Source organism: Parambassis ranga, chromosome 15 (assembly GCF_900634625.1).
Source record: "Parambassis ranga chromosome 15, fParRan2.1, whole genome shotgun sequence".
NCBI lineage: Eukaryota > Metazoa > Chordata > Actinopteri > Ambassidae > Parambassis > Parambassis ranga.
In genome coordinates, this window is record NC_041035.1 from 16,954,625 (window position 1) to 16,975,345 (window position 20,721).

Here is a 20,721-nt window from a genome sequence, read left to right on the forward strand (position 1 = left end):
TGATCTCTTCCTCATCCCACACACCACAATCAGAACCGCAGGCACTCAGCTCACCAGCTGCTGTGTCAGTCTTTTCTAACACACATTTAGCCTTTGTGCTGCAGGTTTTTATCGTCCTTTCTTGTGGCTGTATGCTTAATTCTATTACTTGCCCTGATTTTCAGATGATCAGTAGAATTTTATGTTTTTTAAATGTGACAAAGTGTAACTTATTAATTAGATTATGCTGAATTTATCTTTGAGTAGAAACAGCCTTTTTTGTCTTTTATTGGTTATGAAAATGGTAGCATGATGCTAATTCTTCTGAGAGGAAAGATGTGATGTCCTCCCTTTAAAGGGTTAACCCACATCTATGTTTGTGTTGGTGTAAAACGTAACGAAGCTTAGAGACACGAGCAAAAGAACTCAACTCAGCTTTACCTCCAGAGTTCACAAATCCAGTCTACAGGAAGTCATGGTTAGATTTCTTCAGTTTATTCAAATCCACATCATTTGTTTTTGCTTTCTCTCTCCATCGCCTGACTGGCTCGCTTTGTAGACTTCATAATTGCTGCGCTCCATTTTGTAGATTTTCAGTTCTATGCGTCTGTACCCAGGTTGTATCCACTACTCTGCTGAAAATGCTAATGGAGTCATTACTTGCAGTCCGACAGAAACAATGTTCCAGGGATGATAAATTAAACAATGTCTTCTCTTGTAGTGGGACTTGGTGTGACCTCTGAAGCACAGAAACACAGCCACGGGTCAAATGGTAAAATGTGCCATTTTATTTCACAGAGCAGACGGAGAGAATCGCTGGAAACTTCAGAATTAAACAGGGGATGGGTAATTTGTACAAGACCTTGTGGATGGTTTTAATTCCAGCTTCTGAAAGGTAACCTGGTTGTTGTTGGCTTATAGAATTCTCATAGCTTTGTTTCAAGGATTTTTCTTTTTTGCATGAAATAATACTCCACTAATAACATTCATTTCAATGTCATCTCATTTTATCATTAACCATTCATTCATTTCCATTTGAATTGATGTTATTACAGACATCCACCCACAAATCATCATCGCATTCAAAGACCGGTCTATACCTTCATATCGTAACATTTTCAAATTATATGTGCTTCAGATCTTAATGAAAGGTTTATCTTTAGAAATGCAGTTATTTACGTGGGTGACGTATTTCCCTGTCAGGTCGGAATAAGTGGAAATAGATACATATGTTTAATAGAATAGATCTAAAGATGAAATTATAAGGTCAGCACTAGTAGTACCCAGATACAAAATGGTGCTTTAACCCTGTGCATTAAATTTAATTGGTGCATTACTCAGCCAAAATGAATATCAAATACGCGTTGTCAGACACAGAACCCATCACAGTGTTTGCAATCAGCCCTGAAGTCTTCAACCTGCTCAGTGCAGAGCGGTCTCCTCACTGTATTGTGATGCCTCATCGTGTTTTTCTGGGTAGAAAAATGGATGCTGAAAAGGAGCGCCTGATGGCAGATTTGTGACCCTGCTACATCTGCTGAACAACCATCACCATCAGATAAGCACACACCAACAGGACTCCAGACAGATGAACCTGATGAACACACTGTGTCCTGCTGTAAATTTAACTGCACATCCAATCTGCTAATCCCAAGGCTCTGACAGTTATAATGATACTCCTCATTTCACTTGGAATTAAGCTTTTTTTGTCAAATCTGAGTTAATCTCAATATAATACAAAAAGATAAGACAAAAATCAATCCAGCATATTTAAGTATAAATGCATAGGTGAAGTGTATTTTTGTCCGAATGTTAAAAGTAAAGATTTGGGGTTAGTGGCTTTGTAGTATCAGTGGTTCTGTGTGTCTTTGGATCTCAGCCTGGAGAACCATTACCCCTTCACCATTATTCCTTGTCCATCCTCTGGGGCTCTGTGGGCTGACCACGCACACGAGGGTGACAGAATTCAGGAGGAAAATGAGGAAAATAATTGGAAGGTCACACTTGATAATGGCCACTCCAGTGAAAAACAAGCTCTTAATTGGTGTAAGGGCCGTTTGGTAAGTTTTCAAGATAAAATGTAAAAGCACTCATTATCCTTTCTCTCTAGCAGAAGCTGACACTGCCTTGGAGGCCAAAAAAAAAATAGCTTCTGCCTTCCTTCACAGTGTTGAGCCATGACACACGGCTTCCTGGCTTTTTGTTAGACCCGAGCTCCGCTCTAATGAGTCACTGAAAAATCATTAGTCTGTTGCATGGAAATATTTTTAGGTGTGAAGTAAACTTGCGTTATAAAATAGCAGATGTCAAAGTAATTACATTCCCTTTTTTCACATTGGTTTTTGAAACCAGAAGTTGAAATGTCACCTTCCTGTTAACTTTTTCTTCTCCTTTGTAGCTCCCTGTTAAACTCATCAGGTTGCAGCATGGGTACATGGCTGTATAGCAGGATTGAGAACATGAAGCTCTCTTTCTCTCCAAATGTGAATCCCACTAAAGCCTTAGTATCACCTGTTGGAGCTGGGAACTTTGAGAAGCGTATAGTGAGTGTTGCGCAGCAGAATGAGTGTCACCCTGCAGGACGAGTCCTTTCATCAAACTTCCCTCTTAGCCTGACCCTGCCATCTGGGAAAACAGATGATACTAATGAGGGATGGCTCCTTGTCTCTTGGCACCAAACACACACACTGCTCCCATTGTGCGACACTGTCCCTGCTGCCCCCTGGGAGTCACAGACACCGCTCATTACGCAAACACACTCACAGTGATGGACAAAGACAGGTTGGCAATGACATGGGACAGTCTGACAGCATGGTAAAGAGGTATTTGGTGCTTCATTGTGAGACATTGGAAACCTCCAACAAGTTGTAACATGGAAGGCAACAGCAGCAAAGACTTTTCTGCTTCGGTAAAGTATCCTTAAAAAAGTGACAGTGACGGTGAATGGGTGTTGTGCAGGCAGTGGGGGGTTACTTGGCGTAGGATTGCTTCTGTAGGAACTGGAAAGGAGCGACCTCTCTGTGATGCGAGGGTCAGACAAGGCTAATTAGTCTGCAGCAGCCCCTCAAATTTCTGCTCTGGGATATTAATGAAGTGATCCATAGGAAAGCAGCTGCTCGCCAGGCAACCCCACCACCACCACCACACTCTCCTTCCCACCTCAACAACTCGCTGCAACCTCCATTCCCCTAGCCCTCCTGCTGCTCTGCGACTCTACCTGGGAAGGGCAACGCTGTGCCAGGGAAGAAGCCCATACAACTCCCCCTGAGAGCGTGACAGCTTCCGATCGATGGCCCTGGAGCAGGAGGTGGATGAGCAGAGGGGTGGGGTGTGCAGCTGTGTGGGTGTGTGTCGCTATGCCAGGAGAGGGTGACAACAGCCTGGCTTTGTGTCCTACATCAACAGAAAAATAATGTTTCCACTAGAGCGAGCACAATGGTTTGAGGAATGGTTGTCTTGTCTCCATATTTTATCTATTTCTGCCTTGCTGTGATGTATCTGAGCCTTGCTGTCATGAGTAACTAGTGAAGTAAAGCTTATTAGAGTCGTCACTGGTAGCTCTACTCAAAAGCTTCTGTCACAGTTTCTTGTCATTTCTTCCATACCTTCACAGTCCACGCAGTAAATGTCACCCAAAGTAAAGAGTGTGTCTTTCTTATACCTGGCTGGAGACCAAGTATCACACAAAATTCAGACATGAGAAAAACTACCTTAAAATTCAAACGCGACAAAGCCTTTGTGACAGTGCATTGCAGAGGATAAACCGACAGTGGGTTTAATTTAGAAAAATTCTCACCTATCAGCTTCTGCTGACTTCAAAACATCAGTACATCAGTGAACTCAAATCAAACGACTGCTTTCTGATCCTAGAGAACAATGTAAAATATAAATTCTATTATTTGTATGAAGTGTGTGCGATGTAGAAAACAGCAACAATTAAGTCAATTAAGAAACAACCTTTACAGATGAACAAAAATCAATGTGCTACCTACAAACACTTTTAGATGCATCAAAACTCTGAAAGGCACAGATTTACTTTCAGATTCTTGAGAGGTGCAATACATAGACTACTACTGCCCTGTGTTGAGCCTCTCAGGCAGTACTTCCTCTCAGGCCGTGAGCTGCATCAACAAGCCGTTTAACTCAGAACCTCTACGAATTGAAGTGTAAAAGCCGCTGTAGAGGTTTAATTCAGAGTAGCGGGATCCCTGACATGTCAGTAGAATGATGGCCACAAAGGCCCAATGGGCAAGTCGGGCAGCTAGCCTGACAAACAGCACAACATCTGATTAAACACAATTATCACATTAACCATTTTACATTTACACCATGCATTCATGCAATTCATTAGCCTTATTAGCAATATAATTGGTGCCAACGGCCGCTGCTACGAAAAAAAAAAAGCTGGATACTTTTTATGATCTCAAACTATTCAAAACAGCAGGAGTCGCTTAATATAGGATGGGATACATTCATTTGAATTTCCCGTTTTCATTATCACTGGCACTGATGTCTTTAGACATCATACTCGAAAAATTGAATTTTTCACTTAAACAAATGTCCTTGAATGAGGTGCAGGGGGTTAATATTCCCAGTGCGTAGTTTTCCCCTAAAGGCAGAAGCATCACTTAGCTCTTGCAGGTCGGGGTCTTCAGAGATGCATTTGGCAGAATGAAATCACTGCCTTGTTACGGCTCTGACAGCTTATTCTGCCCACATCCAGTGTGACTGCAGGGGGAACTGCAGACAGAGCTGAAGGCCAGTAGGCCAGTGTGCATGAGAGCACCTCTGCGATTGAAGGTGAGTTGTTGTAAGAGGTCACTGTATGAATACACAATGAGTCACATGGGTCCACAAGTACTGAATCAATGAAACGTTCATGACCATGATGGAAATGAAAAATGGATATGCAAAGAAACTTCCAGCTCAGCTGGGGAAAAACTAGCCACCTTAAGATTCTAAGCTGTTAAGTAATGTTTTAAGTGGAGTGCAGATGGTGTTGGTGCTCTTGAGCACTCATGCAGACGGCATAAACATGAATCTTTTCTCTGTCTCCTGTGTCACAACGAAATGTCTCTTCAAAAGACAGTGGTGGATAAGCTTACTACTGTGAACAATATGAGACTTGGTTGATCAGCTGCTGAGCTTCAATCTGTGGGTAAACAATTGCCAATGGCATCTTGTAATGACACATTTTACAGATGTCATGTACTGCCTTCCCACCAGAACCTCCATTACAGCAGGGTGTCAAAAAATGTGACCCCTTCCCTCTGTCATCTTCACACCTCTTAATGAACAGTCACATTGCCTGAACCTTTTCCTCTTGATTGACTTCTACCTTCTCTCTGACTCTGTACTCTAGTGTGATAGAAGCAGCGGTCAAATCCCTGATGAGAAAGTTAACCCTTGGTTGGCTCTGATTTCCTAGTAAACAATGCACTGTGTGTGGTTCATGAGTAATTGAACACTATTGATTCTAAGGTTTGGGGGGATGGCAATATTGAGGTCACGTATTAGGCAACAGCAAACACAAGCTGTGAAGACAGCTTGCTTCTCAATGACACAACAAACACACACACACACACACACTGGAGAAGAAATCTTTTCACCTACATGCTCCATGATAGCATCACTATCCACTGTCTTTGGCAGCACTTGCTTTTGCTCCCCTTATCTGCCTTGCTGTCAATACAGACAACCCTCTGCTCCACTGGGGGCATGAGGCGGTATTGACATTCAGCTCAAACCCACAGCTCTGAGTGGAGTCCAGGGTGTTGCACATGAATTATGCATGCCTTGACGCCAGGGTGCTGAGCAACACCAGTGCCATCATAATTGAAACAATTGAAAAGACAATACCAGATGGGTCAATAATTAGACAGCAGGAGGGGGAAACTTGATCCGGACGCTCCCCTGCTTGCCCTGCCAACCTAACCACCACACACATGGAGGGGACCTTTACCGACACGTCCTGGTCCCCCTCGGTGCACAGCCACGTGCTGTGTGACATGCTGAATCGTGTGTTCATGTGTGTGTGTGTGTGCAATTACTTGTAAAGGATATTGGAAACTTTCACTGGGAGATCACTTCCCAGACAATGCTGCAGTAACAGTGTAGCTTGTTCCCAATTAAACATTTAACATGTTATGTTTGGACTTTTACAAGTTGGCTAAAAGTAAGGAAACTTTGCAGATCAGCAGGAACTGTCAGAAACGGTCCTTGTGTATTGTCTAAACGTCACCTTGTATTAGCTGTTTGACGTTCTTCATTCCACTGTCTTGGTCTGTGGAAAACAGGAGGCAGGTGACTGATTCTTCCCTGCAGCTGTGCACTTTCATAAATCCATACTGAGGGCTCCCAGCAGATCCATTACACTCACTGGTCTCCTGGCCAGAGGAACGACTCAAGGTGATCACCATAAAACTACACGCCACAGAGCCATTTCTCACCTTGCACTGCTTTTAAAACAACCAGGGAAACAGAGGCAGTGTCACGGGAAGAACACCAGCCCCTCCGGCCAACAAATGTCATAAACACTTATAAACAAACCTGCCTCACTGCAGTCAATAGTCAGTTTGTAGCTATCACAAAATAATTCTTTGTGTGTGGTTACATGCTTAATTGTTGTAAGTATGGGGGCAATTTTGTTTGTTTTTCCTCCTTTCTTCAGTTGTTGCATCATCTCATCTGAACACTAATTAAACTGTATATCCAGCAATATTATAATATTTAACATAAACACTTAAATTAGCTATTAAACCTCCATTGTGTCTGATCATTGTAAGCCTGCTGTGTTGCAGAGATAAATTAGTATAGAAGAGAATTACTTAATTATTTAACTGCTTCAATACAAAAGGATGTAAAACAATTCCTTCTAAAGTGGTCTAGACAACAGTAAAGAGAATATATATATATATATATATATATATATATATATATATATATATATATATATATATACATGAATTAATAAAAGTCAAAGAGACTCAGGTCATAAAACCTACACACACAGGTACACAAACTTTAATTTTCTTCTGAACATATTGATTTAGACAAAAAGAAATCTGGAAACCCTCCAAAATCTATAATGTTCTTAAAAATAAGTTTTATTTTCCTTTTTATGGAGTCTCATTTCCGTATTTCTCTCAAAGTGGTGCCCCCGAAGGAACGCACAGGCTCCTGTGTATTGGCCCCAGTCCCCATTAGGGTTTATAGGGAGCCATATGTACTTTTATGGGAAGGTTAATGGTTTTTAAAGTCGAAGGAGCAGTTCTAAATCCACAGCATTAAACCCAGGAATGGCAACCACGGATACACATGCTGGACACATATTTAAGAAGCATATACAGTACTAACGTCTCCATCCCCATCTTCAGCAGGGGCATTCTGGGATATAAAGTGGGGGAGAGAGAGAAGACAAAACCTGTCAACGTTTACAATCTTAAAAGCCTAATGAGCGGAAGTAACCATAGCAATTTAGTGAAAAAAAAAAAACATCAAAGACTAGGGAGCAACTATTTAGGCAGGCTGTATTCATGCATAATTAGCTGTGAAAATGGCACTACAGGAGTCTGCAACTCCCTGTTCTTAATTAGTTTTTATCCTTAGTCTTGGATGAGAGGTAAACAAAGCCATCAGATTAAAACTTTGCCTTTCTTCTCCAGACAACAACACTGTCAACAGTGGAGACATGCAACTGTTACCCATAAACTGTGCACTATATTGTCCCTGGGGAATGAGTGGCAGTGCTCTGTGTTCTCAGTCACAGTACCAAGAAGCCCAGAGCCCTGCTTAACACCACAGCACTGCTGTTTGTTGCCAGAGTCAATCTTCAAAATAGAGCATGTAATTAAATTTGAATAAAAACAGACAATGGCGATTGTCACTTCAAAAAAAAATAATAATTCATTTGCTCAGGCACTGAGCAACTTTATCCTGCATTCACTTTTACTAAATGTTTTTATTATTATTATACTCAGTCACACCTTGTTTCAGCCTATTTGATTATTGATTTGAGATCAACATGCTTCTATAAAACTACAATATAAACAGCAGCACATTCAGTCTAGTCCACACAATGGTATTCTATTTAGCATCAAACAAGCCAATACAACTATCTATTCAGAATGGAAAATTAGTTTTTTTTATTTAGGTGCAACTAATTTAACACAAAAGGCTCCTTTCACTTGTTTATATCATCCCCTCCCCTGTTATCAACAACACACATACTGTTTCCATGCATGTGTCAGGAGTCTTATTTTATATGAAAGCTCTAGGAAACTGATGTTAGTCCTGAAATCCTTCACTTGATGATGCAAACACAGGCAGTATTATGAAAGACGAACTTCAATCATTCCCTTTACAAAAGTAAGATTAAGTTAGAATTCAAAGCGAGACACACCTAGAACAAGGTTCTGTCTGAGGAAGTGCTGTTTCTGTATTCAGGATCCGTCCACACCACTGCTCTGTGTTTCACTTCTGACTCTTCAAAATGCTGTGGACCCCGTTTTTATGTTTTAATCAAGACTGGCAGAAGCTAAGACTCGTGTTCTGCTCGGGTGTCATCGTTACACTGTCATTGCACTATATTCCTTGATTTATCACACTCCAGTTCATTTAATGCTTTGCAGGGTTCATTCATGGACATGGACAATTACAAGTGTTGTGTTGACATTGCTGTCTGAGTTGTCCAGCTGTTTTACAGTGCAATTCTGCATTTTATCAGGAGATAATATCCAAACAATTTGTATTGATTTCCATGCTTAGTGGCATTATCACCCCTATAGGAGCACCACACATGTTTAGTAGTACAGTGCAGATGTAGATTATTTCTAAAACTGAGCCAACACACTGGCCTGGGAATGAATTAGTGCAGCTGGAGCCTTCCTGTTTCTGAAATGACAATGAAAGGAGCCTTTAAGCTGTTGAGGCACATTAACACTTCCATCAAGGTAAAGTAGCTGGAATTGTTTTTAAATTGCTCTGGCTGGAATCAGCTACGGTTATGAACAAATATATTCAACATTAAATCAATTTAAAAAAAAAAGAAAAATGAAAATAACGGTCTGGATGTGGCAGCCACAGCACTTCAGTAAGGATGGTTCACTGTGTGTGTGAATGTGCCACCACTGGGTGATGAACCCTTTATAACGACAGCCTTCATTAAGCCGGGCTTACACACGGACAGATGGGAGCTGTGTGTGATGGGAAGGCAGGACTGCATTAGAGCTGCTGCCACATTCCACTTCAAACCTGACCTTCTAGTGGTCCCACTTTATCTGCCACCCACAAGCCCCCCTCCTGATGCATCACTGTCATCCTGGGGCCCCCTCCCTCTATCCCAGTCTAACACCCACCACACAGGCTGCAGCTACTCCTGCACCCCATTACTCCAAAGGCCTCTCACCTCTTATTTTCACCAGTTTTTGGGGGGAGAGAGACCACCAAACTTTCTTTCTGCTAGTGTTTACCCGATCAGTCACAATGCCTCCCCCCCACCCTCTACTTTCCTGGTGATGAATGACCGTTGGCCGTCTCACTGACAGCCAGCCAGCTGATGCCACATAATTACAGTATCACCGTTTAGGCAAAATTACCAAATTACTCCAGTTCTCAAGAGGCCTGGAAGACTGACAGGCCAGCTGACAAAGGAAACACAAATATCTGAAAAGAGAGGTACATAGATGAGTACTTGGGTCTTCACAGATGAGCAGTGAAATTAGGTTTGTTCTGTTCCTGTGAGAGTGCACCTTTTACAGATAATGACAAGCCAGATAGTGAGTAGATTAGTATGGAGAAGACAGGCAGTGTTTCTCTCACAAACAGAAAAGTCTGCTGATATCTATCATATCTATCATCCTTGATATCTGATATTAAATGAATTTAAATAATGTTGAAGAGAGTATAATGTATAAGAGAGATGTTAACATTTTACTCTAATAGCAAGGTTTAACCCTTAATTTTCTAAATATATTTTTAAGTCTTTCTCACATATTATTGATTTAATACTTCTTCTTAATTTAGACATTTATTGATTCACATTAAATACAATAATTTATTCCACCCTTTAGCTGCTTTTATACTAAAAACTTAACACCACAGTGACATGTGAGTGACTGAGTGAGACTGTCTGAACACCTGTGGTAGACCCCGTCTCGTAAATGGAGTGTGCACGACGAGATGAAGTGACATTTATGATGTGAGCGCTAACAGTGAGCAGTATAGAAGATGTTGACTTAGCACTGTGTGTGTGGTTGGGAGTGTGATGGCCACCAGGGTCGAGTTAAACCCCGCTAATTTATCTACTACAACAAAGGATTTCTTTCACTCCAGCCTCGCATCTGAAATGAGGAAAGAAAAAAGAAAAAACAACCCATAGTAACAGCGACACCACGTCGACTTGATCCATTATGTAGAGATGAAGTACAGTCTGTTCTGCTGCCTGCCATTTTAGCCATTTCATTTCCGAAAGCCAGAGCTAACAATGTTAAAATTACTTTCTAACTGCTGCTGCATGAAAATCACATATTATGTGTGGGTTTTTTTTATAGATACATTTTATCTTTGACAGAATACAACCTCTCTGAGGCTGAGAAAATTCAATGAACCCTTGAAATTAGATAGACGCAGGTATGATGGTCAATCCAAAAAACATGTTTTTTTTTCCAGTAATTAAAAAAGCAAAGTGAGAAGTTTGACTATAAAGAAGCATTAAAAAGTTACATCAATTTTTGCCTCTAAAACAAGTCTAGTAAGAAACTTTTAAACAGTTTTTTTTAACTAAACTTGAACAACGAGACCCAGTACTTATTTCTAGACAACAAGTTCACAAGTGAAAGTGCACAAATGAACAAATTACGGGCTGTCCGACGGCCTTCTTGAAGTGTCAACCCCGCTGAATGTGATGGGGCGGAGACTACTTTGATAAACAAGCCTGGCAGAATGATAATGTTCAAGCGGGTAATTTAATCAGAATGAGCTATATGTCAGTTACTAATAGTGGGTACTTTGCTGTGATTTATCTGTGTTTGCTGAGTGGAAAGAGACGGAGCAGACGGCCTGGTCTCCCAGATTAAATAGGGCATGGGAAAGATTCCTCATGCTATCAGGGAGAAAAATGTATCACAGGCAGATGATTAGTATTATTAGCACAGGTGCAGATACAGTAAACACCAGAGACTCCCATTTTGTACTGAAACAGAGCAGCAGATAAAGAAGGAGGTGAACTGAACTCCCAGAGGTGTTTTGTCTAACTATGGCCCTGTAAGTTCCACTTGAGTCTGCACCAACAGCTCCGTTCCTGGAAATGTCATGCTGAAACATTTGTTACAGCAGCAGCTTTCTGTTTGTTTTGAGTCAATCAGTATTGCTGTTGAATCATCAGGCTGATTAAACATTCATTTTCATTGTGGTAATAATACATTATATATATTTAGTTCAACATATATTAGGTCAAAGTATTGTGAATATGACTCTTGAATCATGTTAAATGTGGCATCTACCAGATCAAGTCTGTGTCACACACCACACATGCACACATGTAGGCAAAAAAACAGAGTTATATCGTACCCACAGACCAAGTATGGATTCACTGGATACAGCAGCATGAATACAAATAGATAAATAAATGAGCTCTGTGTTGTTTCAGCAAAGCCTGAGTGCACACTGTGGAGCAGCAAAGTGCAGAGAACAGCCCGGTCACTAAAGAGACAGAGGTGCCAGCTGAGTGTGCTAAAAACAGTTAGCATGTAGTTTTAGATAAGAGAGTAATCAAAGGTCTGCCGGTGTCTCAATGCTGCTGCATGGATAAGGTTGTGTCTCCACACTATCAGAGTGCGATGGGTGGTGGCAATACTCCAAAGGCTGAAATCTAAACCCTTTCGACTGATAAGTGAGAGTGAAGAGCAGGTCAGCCTGAATCCCAATGACCAATACTTTACACAGGGATGCTGGGGGTAGCTAAAAAGCAGACCAAAAATATCTCTGCACAATCAGATCAGAAACATTACGATGAAGTGGGTATCAACACATATAACAAACTCTTCCTCATAAGTGTATGACTGGAGCACAAAAAAACACATTTTCACAAATAATTAACAAAGATTAAAATGGAACGAGGCCACTGTTGTGACAGCAACACGGTAAAACAAAGGGCTGGCCCTTCTTTCTTGTATCCAAATATGATTCATTATTTAAAGCATATACTTAGAGCTCAAGGAATAATGGGCTGAGAGAGAGAAGCAACAACAATAAACAGTACAAACGTTTTGAACTGTCAATCTAAAATAGCCCTGGGGATGAAAACAAAACTGGGTAAAACATTTCAGATGAAACTGGAGAGTGAAAACACCCAGCCCCTATCTAAAAGTTCCTTTGGGACGTTAACTTTTTTTAAGCAGACCTCCAGTTTGAACCCTAACTACCTCCTAGCTCTACTGTGACAGCCAGGGCTGAAATGTGCAAGTGCAGATTAACCCACGAGCTCTTTGCTAAACGTTAGTGTGGACCAGCATAACAATGATAAGATTTAGACACCTCCATGTCACCGCACATCACTGCACAGATGTGTCATACATTAAAATTACAATAACAACACCTGCAAATAATACAACTGTGGATTGTTATTGTGTGGCTGCTTATATAAGAGAGTGGATGGATTTATGAAGTTACTGCCAGATATATAACTGCACCAAAGTTTCACATTTCTTCTCCACTAAATCTGTATTTTCATCCAGATAATGAAACACTGTGCTTTACCTTTTTAGACCTAAACTGAAGCCCTAACCGAGCAGCCTCCTGGATATGGATAAGCCACCATCCAACCCCACCCTCTTTCTTTATAGATTATGTATTCCTGTATACCAGCCAAGCATGCTGCTTGTTATTTTTTGGGAGTAGGTGAAAGGAAACCATCGCTTAATGTTCATTTGTGAGGATGTGCTATTTAAATGGCATACTCCCTTTGGAAATCTTCTGTATATGTGGACTAAAATCTTTTGATTAGAACATTTGTCACTATGTTTGCCAAAAAGTGTCAGAGAAGCTTGTTGCATAGTAGAACTGTGTCACTAAGTACAGCATCGCAGTCTGCCTAAACTCCAAATACGGGCAAAGAAGCGGCGCGCTACTGGAGATGAGGCAGGTGGGCAGTCGCAGAAGCAGGAAGCTGACACTGTGATACAGCCCGCGTCTGTCTCTCAAGGCAATCACACCCATAATACACTCTCTTTTTAACTACGGTGCATGGTTAAATATGAATGGAACAATTGAGCAGAATGCTGGAACACATCTTCCAGTAGTCTAGTCATAAATATGTGACTTGGCTTGTTACACTTGACAACGTATTTTCACTTGATCATTAATCTATGAACAGATGAGTAACTTGTCTAACATGAGGGCAAATAGACAATTTCCCTGTCAGATTGATGTAACGGACAGCTTTTCTTTTCTTGGAGTCTTTCCGCTATGGTAGGTGGGTAATTACTGTCATTGATTAATAATCCTGGCCCAGCCCCATAATAATCAGTCCCACATGCGCTTGCCCCTCTTAAAGGAAAGGCTCATTTGCCACTGGGATTCACAGCCTAAACTGCTTAGTGGGATGTAATGGAGAGCAATTTTCTTGTCTTGAGAAAGAAATAAGGGGGGTGTTGAGATGGGGCGGGTTAGCATGGTCATTTTCCATTGCCTCACCACATCAAACCTCCAAACAAGGACAACTCTGATTTCAGATCAACTGCTTTCCTCCCTCTGGGCAATAAGTCGTTTCCCTGGACACACGGAAGCATTTTATTTCTTTACCAGTTCTTTTGAGTATTAGCTTTAAATTGTAATTTCTACATTTCTTTCAAAAATAACTCAATTGACCACCGTAATCCTTGTTAAATGAAATACAACACTCCATATGTTATACCTTTTAATGACACTTAAGTCTCAAAAACACTATTAGATCAAGAGAAATGGCTGAGATCATAGATGATGGCTTATTGCCATGCATTGTTGGCATAAGATGACCTCTCGAGATGTGGTATAAAGTCAAGCTTAAATCCCTGAAAACTTAATTAAAAGCAAAGCAAAGTGGTTTACAGTTTGTTCTGCAGCATTCAGGGTTTAGACTTACTTATTTCCAATTATATGCAGTGGAATGGATTTCAGAGAGGGGGGTCCCTAAAGAAGGGTGCAATCCTCAGAGAGATTTGTGTATTCATAGAAATTTGTGAAAATCTAGGAAGAGAGTGTCTACACTGGAAATGATCGGCTGTGCCAAGATGTAAACGGTAAATGGTCCATCTGTCTGTGTTCTTCTCACTCTCAGAAAGTAGACGAGCCACCATCTGCAGATAAGCGTCAGGACAAGCAGTTTTGCATGCAATGATAATAGGAGCATGACAAAACCGGCAGCAATATGCACTCAATTTTTCCATTTCTATTAAAAACAAAAATGTCCTCAATCAGCCACTGATAGTATTAATTGTATGGAAATCAATACCTGATACAAAATGACCATATTTAAGAGCCCAAACAAATGAACATGAAAATTAACTTTACAAACAAGCCTCGGTTTCGCTCTTCATTTCTGCAGCGACTCTTTCAAAACGGCTTATTATATCCGCGACAGGTCCACTCTAGTCAGTGTATAAAAATTTCCTCTATCCGCCCCCTCAACACCTGACAAAGTGTAAATGTGTAAACAAATACAATTTACACATTTAGCAATTTTTCTAAATTTTGCAGTGATACACAGACATAACAAGAAAGAAAGAGGAAAGGATTTCCCTAAATGTGGCAAACTGTGTTATAGCAATTGAGCCATGGTAATAAGAGTTAAACTATATTTAGAGAACATTCTGCATATTTCTTTATATATAAACTTCAGCAAACTTTTGTGGCCATGACGGAGTGCCGGACACAAACAAGAATACAATAAGCATATGCTACACTGTTGGACTAAAACATCTGTACATTCAAGGCCTTCTCAGACATGTTCACACAGAACTGAAGAAGCCCATCAGAAGGTAATCATCTATATTCACACGGAATTTTAAGTCCATTTTGCATGACAACATTCCTACAACACTAACTTATTGTAAGGCTGCAGAAGTACACAAAGACAACCAAACAAGAATGTAGAGAATTATTATTTTACTCAAACATTAAAATTCACTTTCATCAGTTTTATGCATTTGCATAGCTTTCGCCAAAGGTGTGGGACCATCATATTAATTTTCAATTAATTTAATAAACAACTATTTCAGAGCAAGCTTTTACCCTTTCTTGCTACGCCTACACGTGACATCCAGAGAATTTTCAGAAAATTCAAAAATGTGAAAATTGTCTGTTGTCTTGTTTGTTTACTTTGTTCTGCGGTGAGGGGGTGGACAGACTATTATTTGAGTTTTCACAAACTGAATAGATAGTTGTTTGCAGTCACGGCAGCTTTATAATGTGTGTGTAGGAGGAACAAATAAGTCAGAGACTGAAATTAATTCAAAAAGAACAAAATCCAAAGAGTGGATAGACTTTAGTTATGAGTGAGTGCTCATGAAGAAAAGTCAAGCGGCTGTCAGTTTCCAGGAGCAGACAAAAGACGACGCCGATGATGACAGTGATCAGAGCTGGAAGATGATACCAGCTGGGAGTAAAGATACTGTAGCTCTAATATAAAATAACATCATATTCAAAAAAGACCTGACTGTTCCTAGTAAAGAAATACACAATCTATAAGTTGTTATCAGCACAGAGAAGGTGTTTTGCTCAGAGATAATTACAATAACAGAACCAAATGGCAGCATGATTGCTCCCAGGTGACACCGCAGGTTATTAAATTGTCACGGTGCACCCTGTTTGGAGCTGCAGACACTTGAACTGGCTGCCCGAAAGACTGACTCACAGTTTATCTGCTCCACTTGTTTGACATCTTTACGACATACCGTATTAACACAACCTAATTTCATCTGAGCCTCAATGTCTTCTCTTGGCTGTCTCTCGGAAATCCTTCAGGGTTAGGTTAGGACTGCTGGGACGTTTGTCTCGACCGAATTACACCAAGTGACATTTCTTCCATCCTATCATGTTTTCCATTTCAAGTTTGGCTTGTGACAAAGTTAAAAAGTGACACATGTATTAGGGACAATTACCAAATGTAATTAGTTTCTATAAAAGCCGTTCAATTCTGAGATGTGGCACACACACACACACACACACACACACACACACACACTTGATTACCAAACATGTCCACGACAGAAAGACAGAAAAACAGTCCTGATCATTCAACGTGTGACAGTGAGAGTTATTTGATCTGTTAACAGAATAAATCAGGGATGAAAAATCAATCAAATTAAGCAACTAATAGCTCCCTTAATGTCTTTGTTTGTGTGCAGATGACACTCCCATCTAGACATGCAACAAGCAGCAATCATATTAATTATCCTCCAAATAACAACTCCCTGTTTGTTACAAATGAGTTTCTAAAACTAATAAATTGTGATTAAAATGTTTTTGGACATCAAATGCCTCCCACTCTCTGTTTTAGGGATGAAGGCTAATGATTCCGGTCATTATAGGAAGTGTGTATGCAGTGTGTATGCAGTGTGTGTGTGTGTGTGTGTGTGTGGGCATGCACATATTAATATAATTTCACGGGCAGTCAGAATATATAGATAGAGACAGAGAGAGAACATTTCACTACTAAATCTTAATGTTGACACACTGTCAGGTGATACTCCTGCACAGCACCAGCGCATATATATATATATATATATATATATATATATATAGAAGAAACCAATGAAATGATACTCACATTTTGCAGGGAGATCGTAGCCGCAGGTGATCTTAGCTTTACCGGTTTCGCAGCCATTTAGTGAGTGACACTCATCATACAGACAGGACCCAGCCGCTTTGTGTATGCAGCCATCAACTGGAACACACAGACATAAAAAGAGAGCTATTAAGGCCTACCTGAGGAAAAACGTGCAGAAGCAAGCAAACAGCATATCTCAAACCAGCTGGGCTAATTAGCAGTTTGTGTGCTTTATCGTGTGAAAACAAACAACCAACAACAAGCTGAAAATTATGTTCTGGTTACTGAATCTCTGTGTTTTCAAATGATCTCCCTATAGCGCAGTATCTCCTCTATGTAGGGAGACTGGTCTGGGCCTGTTGCTGGTAAATATTGACAAGCTTAGGAATGAAATTAGCTGGGCTAGGATCTAATAACGCCTCCGCACACAGTGAAAATGAGACTGTTCTTCCTGTAATCCCTCTCCTCTGTCAACAGCGGAATACAGTCAGATCAGGAACCGTATTTTCTGGCCTGTGGTGGGAATCCGGCCCGTTCTCTGTGGTGAGCCTGTTATGATGTGGATCTATGTTCTGATTCTGTCGCACTCCCCCCCGTTGATGTGTGTGTGTGTGTCCTGATTCTAAGCAGACCCCCGCCCCCCCTAAGGTTTTAATTTTACCGGGTTAAGGCCACGATACACTTGATTGATGGCACGTCTTACACAAGAAGGCAGAGAGATAGAAATCCACATTATCCGTCTCTGAAAGCCTGACATCCCTCCAAGAGCATGTTATCAATCACACTGAAACATCATAAAATCCTTCTCAAGTTGTCCTGTAAAATCCTCACAAGCCATTAGAGGATAACAGAGCCAGGAGGAGGAACAGTAGCAGTTGGACAAACAGACGTGTCTTTTCTTTGGCCAATAGAGGGGACAAGCTTCCCAGACTAACTTTGTCTGGAGAGTTAAGATGCCCTGCAGGATGTGTACATACTAATATTCTGATATTCTGATAAAAGCCAGGCTGTGAGTCTTAATCTCTTCCCTTATCTGTAATGTAATAATTCTTCACATACAGAAAAAAGAGGTCCATAGATTAGATATACACTATGTAAAAAAATATATATATATTTTGCCTCACATCGTCAACACAGACAAAAGGTCTTTTGATGAGGGATGGACCTTTTCTGAGCTGCTTTCAATTTCGCAGGGATGAGTCAACGACAACAGCTGGGCGGAAGATTTTCCATCTCTATCAATCATCTTTAATGGACTGAGGGACAGGCAGTTGACAGAGACGAATCCTGATGGCTTTTCAAAAAAGTAACATGAGTCTGACAGTGATGTGGATACAGGGAGGGATCGCTGTGGTGACAATGAAAGCTACTTAACACAATGCGGTGCGGATGTAGTGCCGACTGCGGGCTTGGCATTTTTATAACATCCACGGTGCAAACAAGATTGTCTATGATCACTAGCGCACTTATTTGCATCACAATTGCTTCTCTAAAACGTGAAAAGCTAAATGCAACAGGCTGAAACTGAAAGCACTAACGCACTCAGTTTATGCAATACAATGGCTTTGATGAATCAATAATCTATATACTAGTTTGTTTATTTAAATGTATAGATTATATTGCATCAATGTTAGCATTAAACTGGAGTAGTGCTATAAAGAATTACACACACAAAAACAATGAACATTTGACCACTTATGAAGTAATGGCTGGGTTTGACCAGAGGAGGAGGCACAGCTGAGGTACCTGTCCTTGGTAATCAAATCAAAATGTACATTTGTGCCTTTGTCTGGAGATGCCGGGCTGCCACACAGATGAAGACTTTAATGAAAACATTTAAAGCATCTCTTACAATGGCTTGTAAGAGATGCCCCCATGTGGTTTGTTACACAAAACAGTTTATTATATAAATCGCTGGTGGACTGAAACACTGTGAATCAGTCAGAAGCATATAGCTTGACTCTCGGCAATCTCTTGAGAACTTAAGCTGCTTTGCAAGGTAATAATTGCTCAGTGCTTTTATTTGATCAGTGACTCATCCAGCTTGTAGGATGAATAAGGTTTGAGGATCCTGTATGTATAATGTAAAGTAATTATAATTAATCAGGTTGTTTCTTTGGGGAAAAAATTTGATTCCAACACAGGAGAGATGCTTTGACATGTGTGAAAATATCCACAATCCCACCAGGTGCTAAGTACCGGTACTATGAACTTTTTTTTATAGCCATATAAATCCAGCCAGTTTCGGAACACACAACACGGCCCTCCTTCAGACTCCGGTCTTCCCGCGGGAGTCCACTTCCTCTCATCACTACCAGGCATGGCTGATCTCTTACCTACAGGAACCCAGCAAGCGAGCAAGCACATGGGGGTCTGTATTTTATCCCAGTAGATTGTAGGTAGTAGTTTCAGCACTCCTCCTGTTCATAGTTGCATAACCTTTTCTGATGCTGCAGTGTGTGTAACTGTGCATCCACTACCAGTGAGCACCTAAAAGCCTGAAAATCTGTTCACTGTGCCTTGAAATAGAGAAGAAGATGCTGACCTGATCTGGCAAATTGCTGGTATTTTGGATGATAAAGCTGCATATTAAATTTACCTGCCTGATGTAGACCATTTCAGTGAATGGGTGGAATATACAGCAGTTAAGTCCGCTGTGGGTAATATGTGTGTTTATTTTCTTGTGACTCAGAGGGACGGATATATAAAGTGTACACATTAATTGCAAAGTAGATTGTAAAGGCAAATTGTAAACACAGTGTTCTGTGTTTCCATTATTAAGACAAGTAAAAGCAGATCTGAGTTCCTTAAGTGCAGCTATGACCCACATGCAGTTTGGCCATCAATTTATTTTCTCATTTAAGTTGGATCTGAGCATTATTCCCAGCAGACTTCTACATTATGGATGCCTACAACATTACAAAGCCTCAGATCCTTATTAACTAAGAATGCCATTTACATTCACTCCAGAAAAGAAGGACATGTCCATTCACTCTTCTGTTGTTCAGTGACAGCCACAAACAAATCTGTTTACAACACCCTAGTTATTTCAAATGATCTGCACGTGTATGTATTTTGCAACGTTCGACGTGTTGCAGCTACACACAGCTCGGCCTCAGTGGAAGTGGAATTTCATGTGTCTAAAGAAGTTCCATCAGCACCTTTTGCTCTGCATCTTTCAGTAGTCTGAAAAGCCATTATGCCAGTGTCCCGATTTCTTTCTACTTAGATGCAGTAATCATATTCAAATGCTAAAACAAAATCACATCCTCCTGATGCACCTGCATCACAGCACTAAAAGCGGATCAAAGCGACCCTGCTCTCTCTTATCCCAGCTTTCAGGATGAATCACATGTCAAGCAGAAGCCCTGAGATGAACATGTGCCTGGTTATGTGATGCACAATGCTTTATTTCAGCTCCTATTAAGACTTCTTTACAGAGGACATTTCATTTAACAGGCTTAATATTCAGATGGCAGCATCTGTTTCTGTCAACCCCTACTACTGGGCTTCTTCAGCCCCCGCTGAAAAATATAACAGTTAATACCTCATCTATCTCGACTCGCAGCCTGCCACTGCTTTAGGCCGGGCCTATGTGGGACAAAACATTTATTCATCTTCTCTGAGTGCCTTGCTCAGAGAAAGCTTCCCAGAGCAGCCACTCCAGCAAGTCCACACAGCTAATGAAGATAACTTTGAGCGGTGACTGGACGGCATCCCTCTGAACTCATAATGGGAACAAGGAGAGAGCAAGAGACAGAGGGAGAGACATATTGAGAGAGACAAAGGAGATGAGAGTGTGTGCGTATGAGCGTGTGTGTCAGTCTAGAGCAGTTTGAATTAGTTACTCAGCTGTAACCTTGGCTCCTGCCATTGTTAAAGACACCTCTGCCTCGTCCTCTCAAGGCTCTGTTCCCACATGCATTAAGGGACTCAGC

General features: G+C 40.8%; 1 protein-coding gene across 5 annotated transcripts in view; it reads right to left on the reverse strand.

Moving 5' to 3' along the window:
• macrod2 (mono-ADP ribosylhydrolase 2) overlaps positions 1-20,721 on the reverse strand; it is a 353,444-nt gene that overhangs the window by 194,210 nt on the left and 138,513 nt on the right. For all 5 annotated transcript variants that reach the window (XM_028422749.1, XM_028422747.1, XM_028422751.1 and 2 more), the window contains exon 5: positions 16,784-16,900. In XM_028422749.1, coding sequence (XP_028278550.1) covers positions 16,784-16,900 — 117 coding nt within the window. The remainder of the gene's footprint in view (positions 1-16,783; positions 16,901-20,721) is intronic.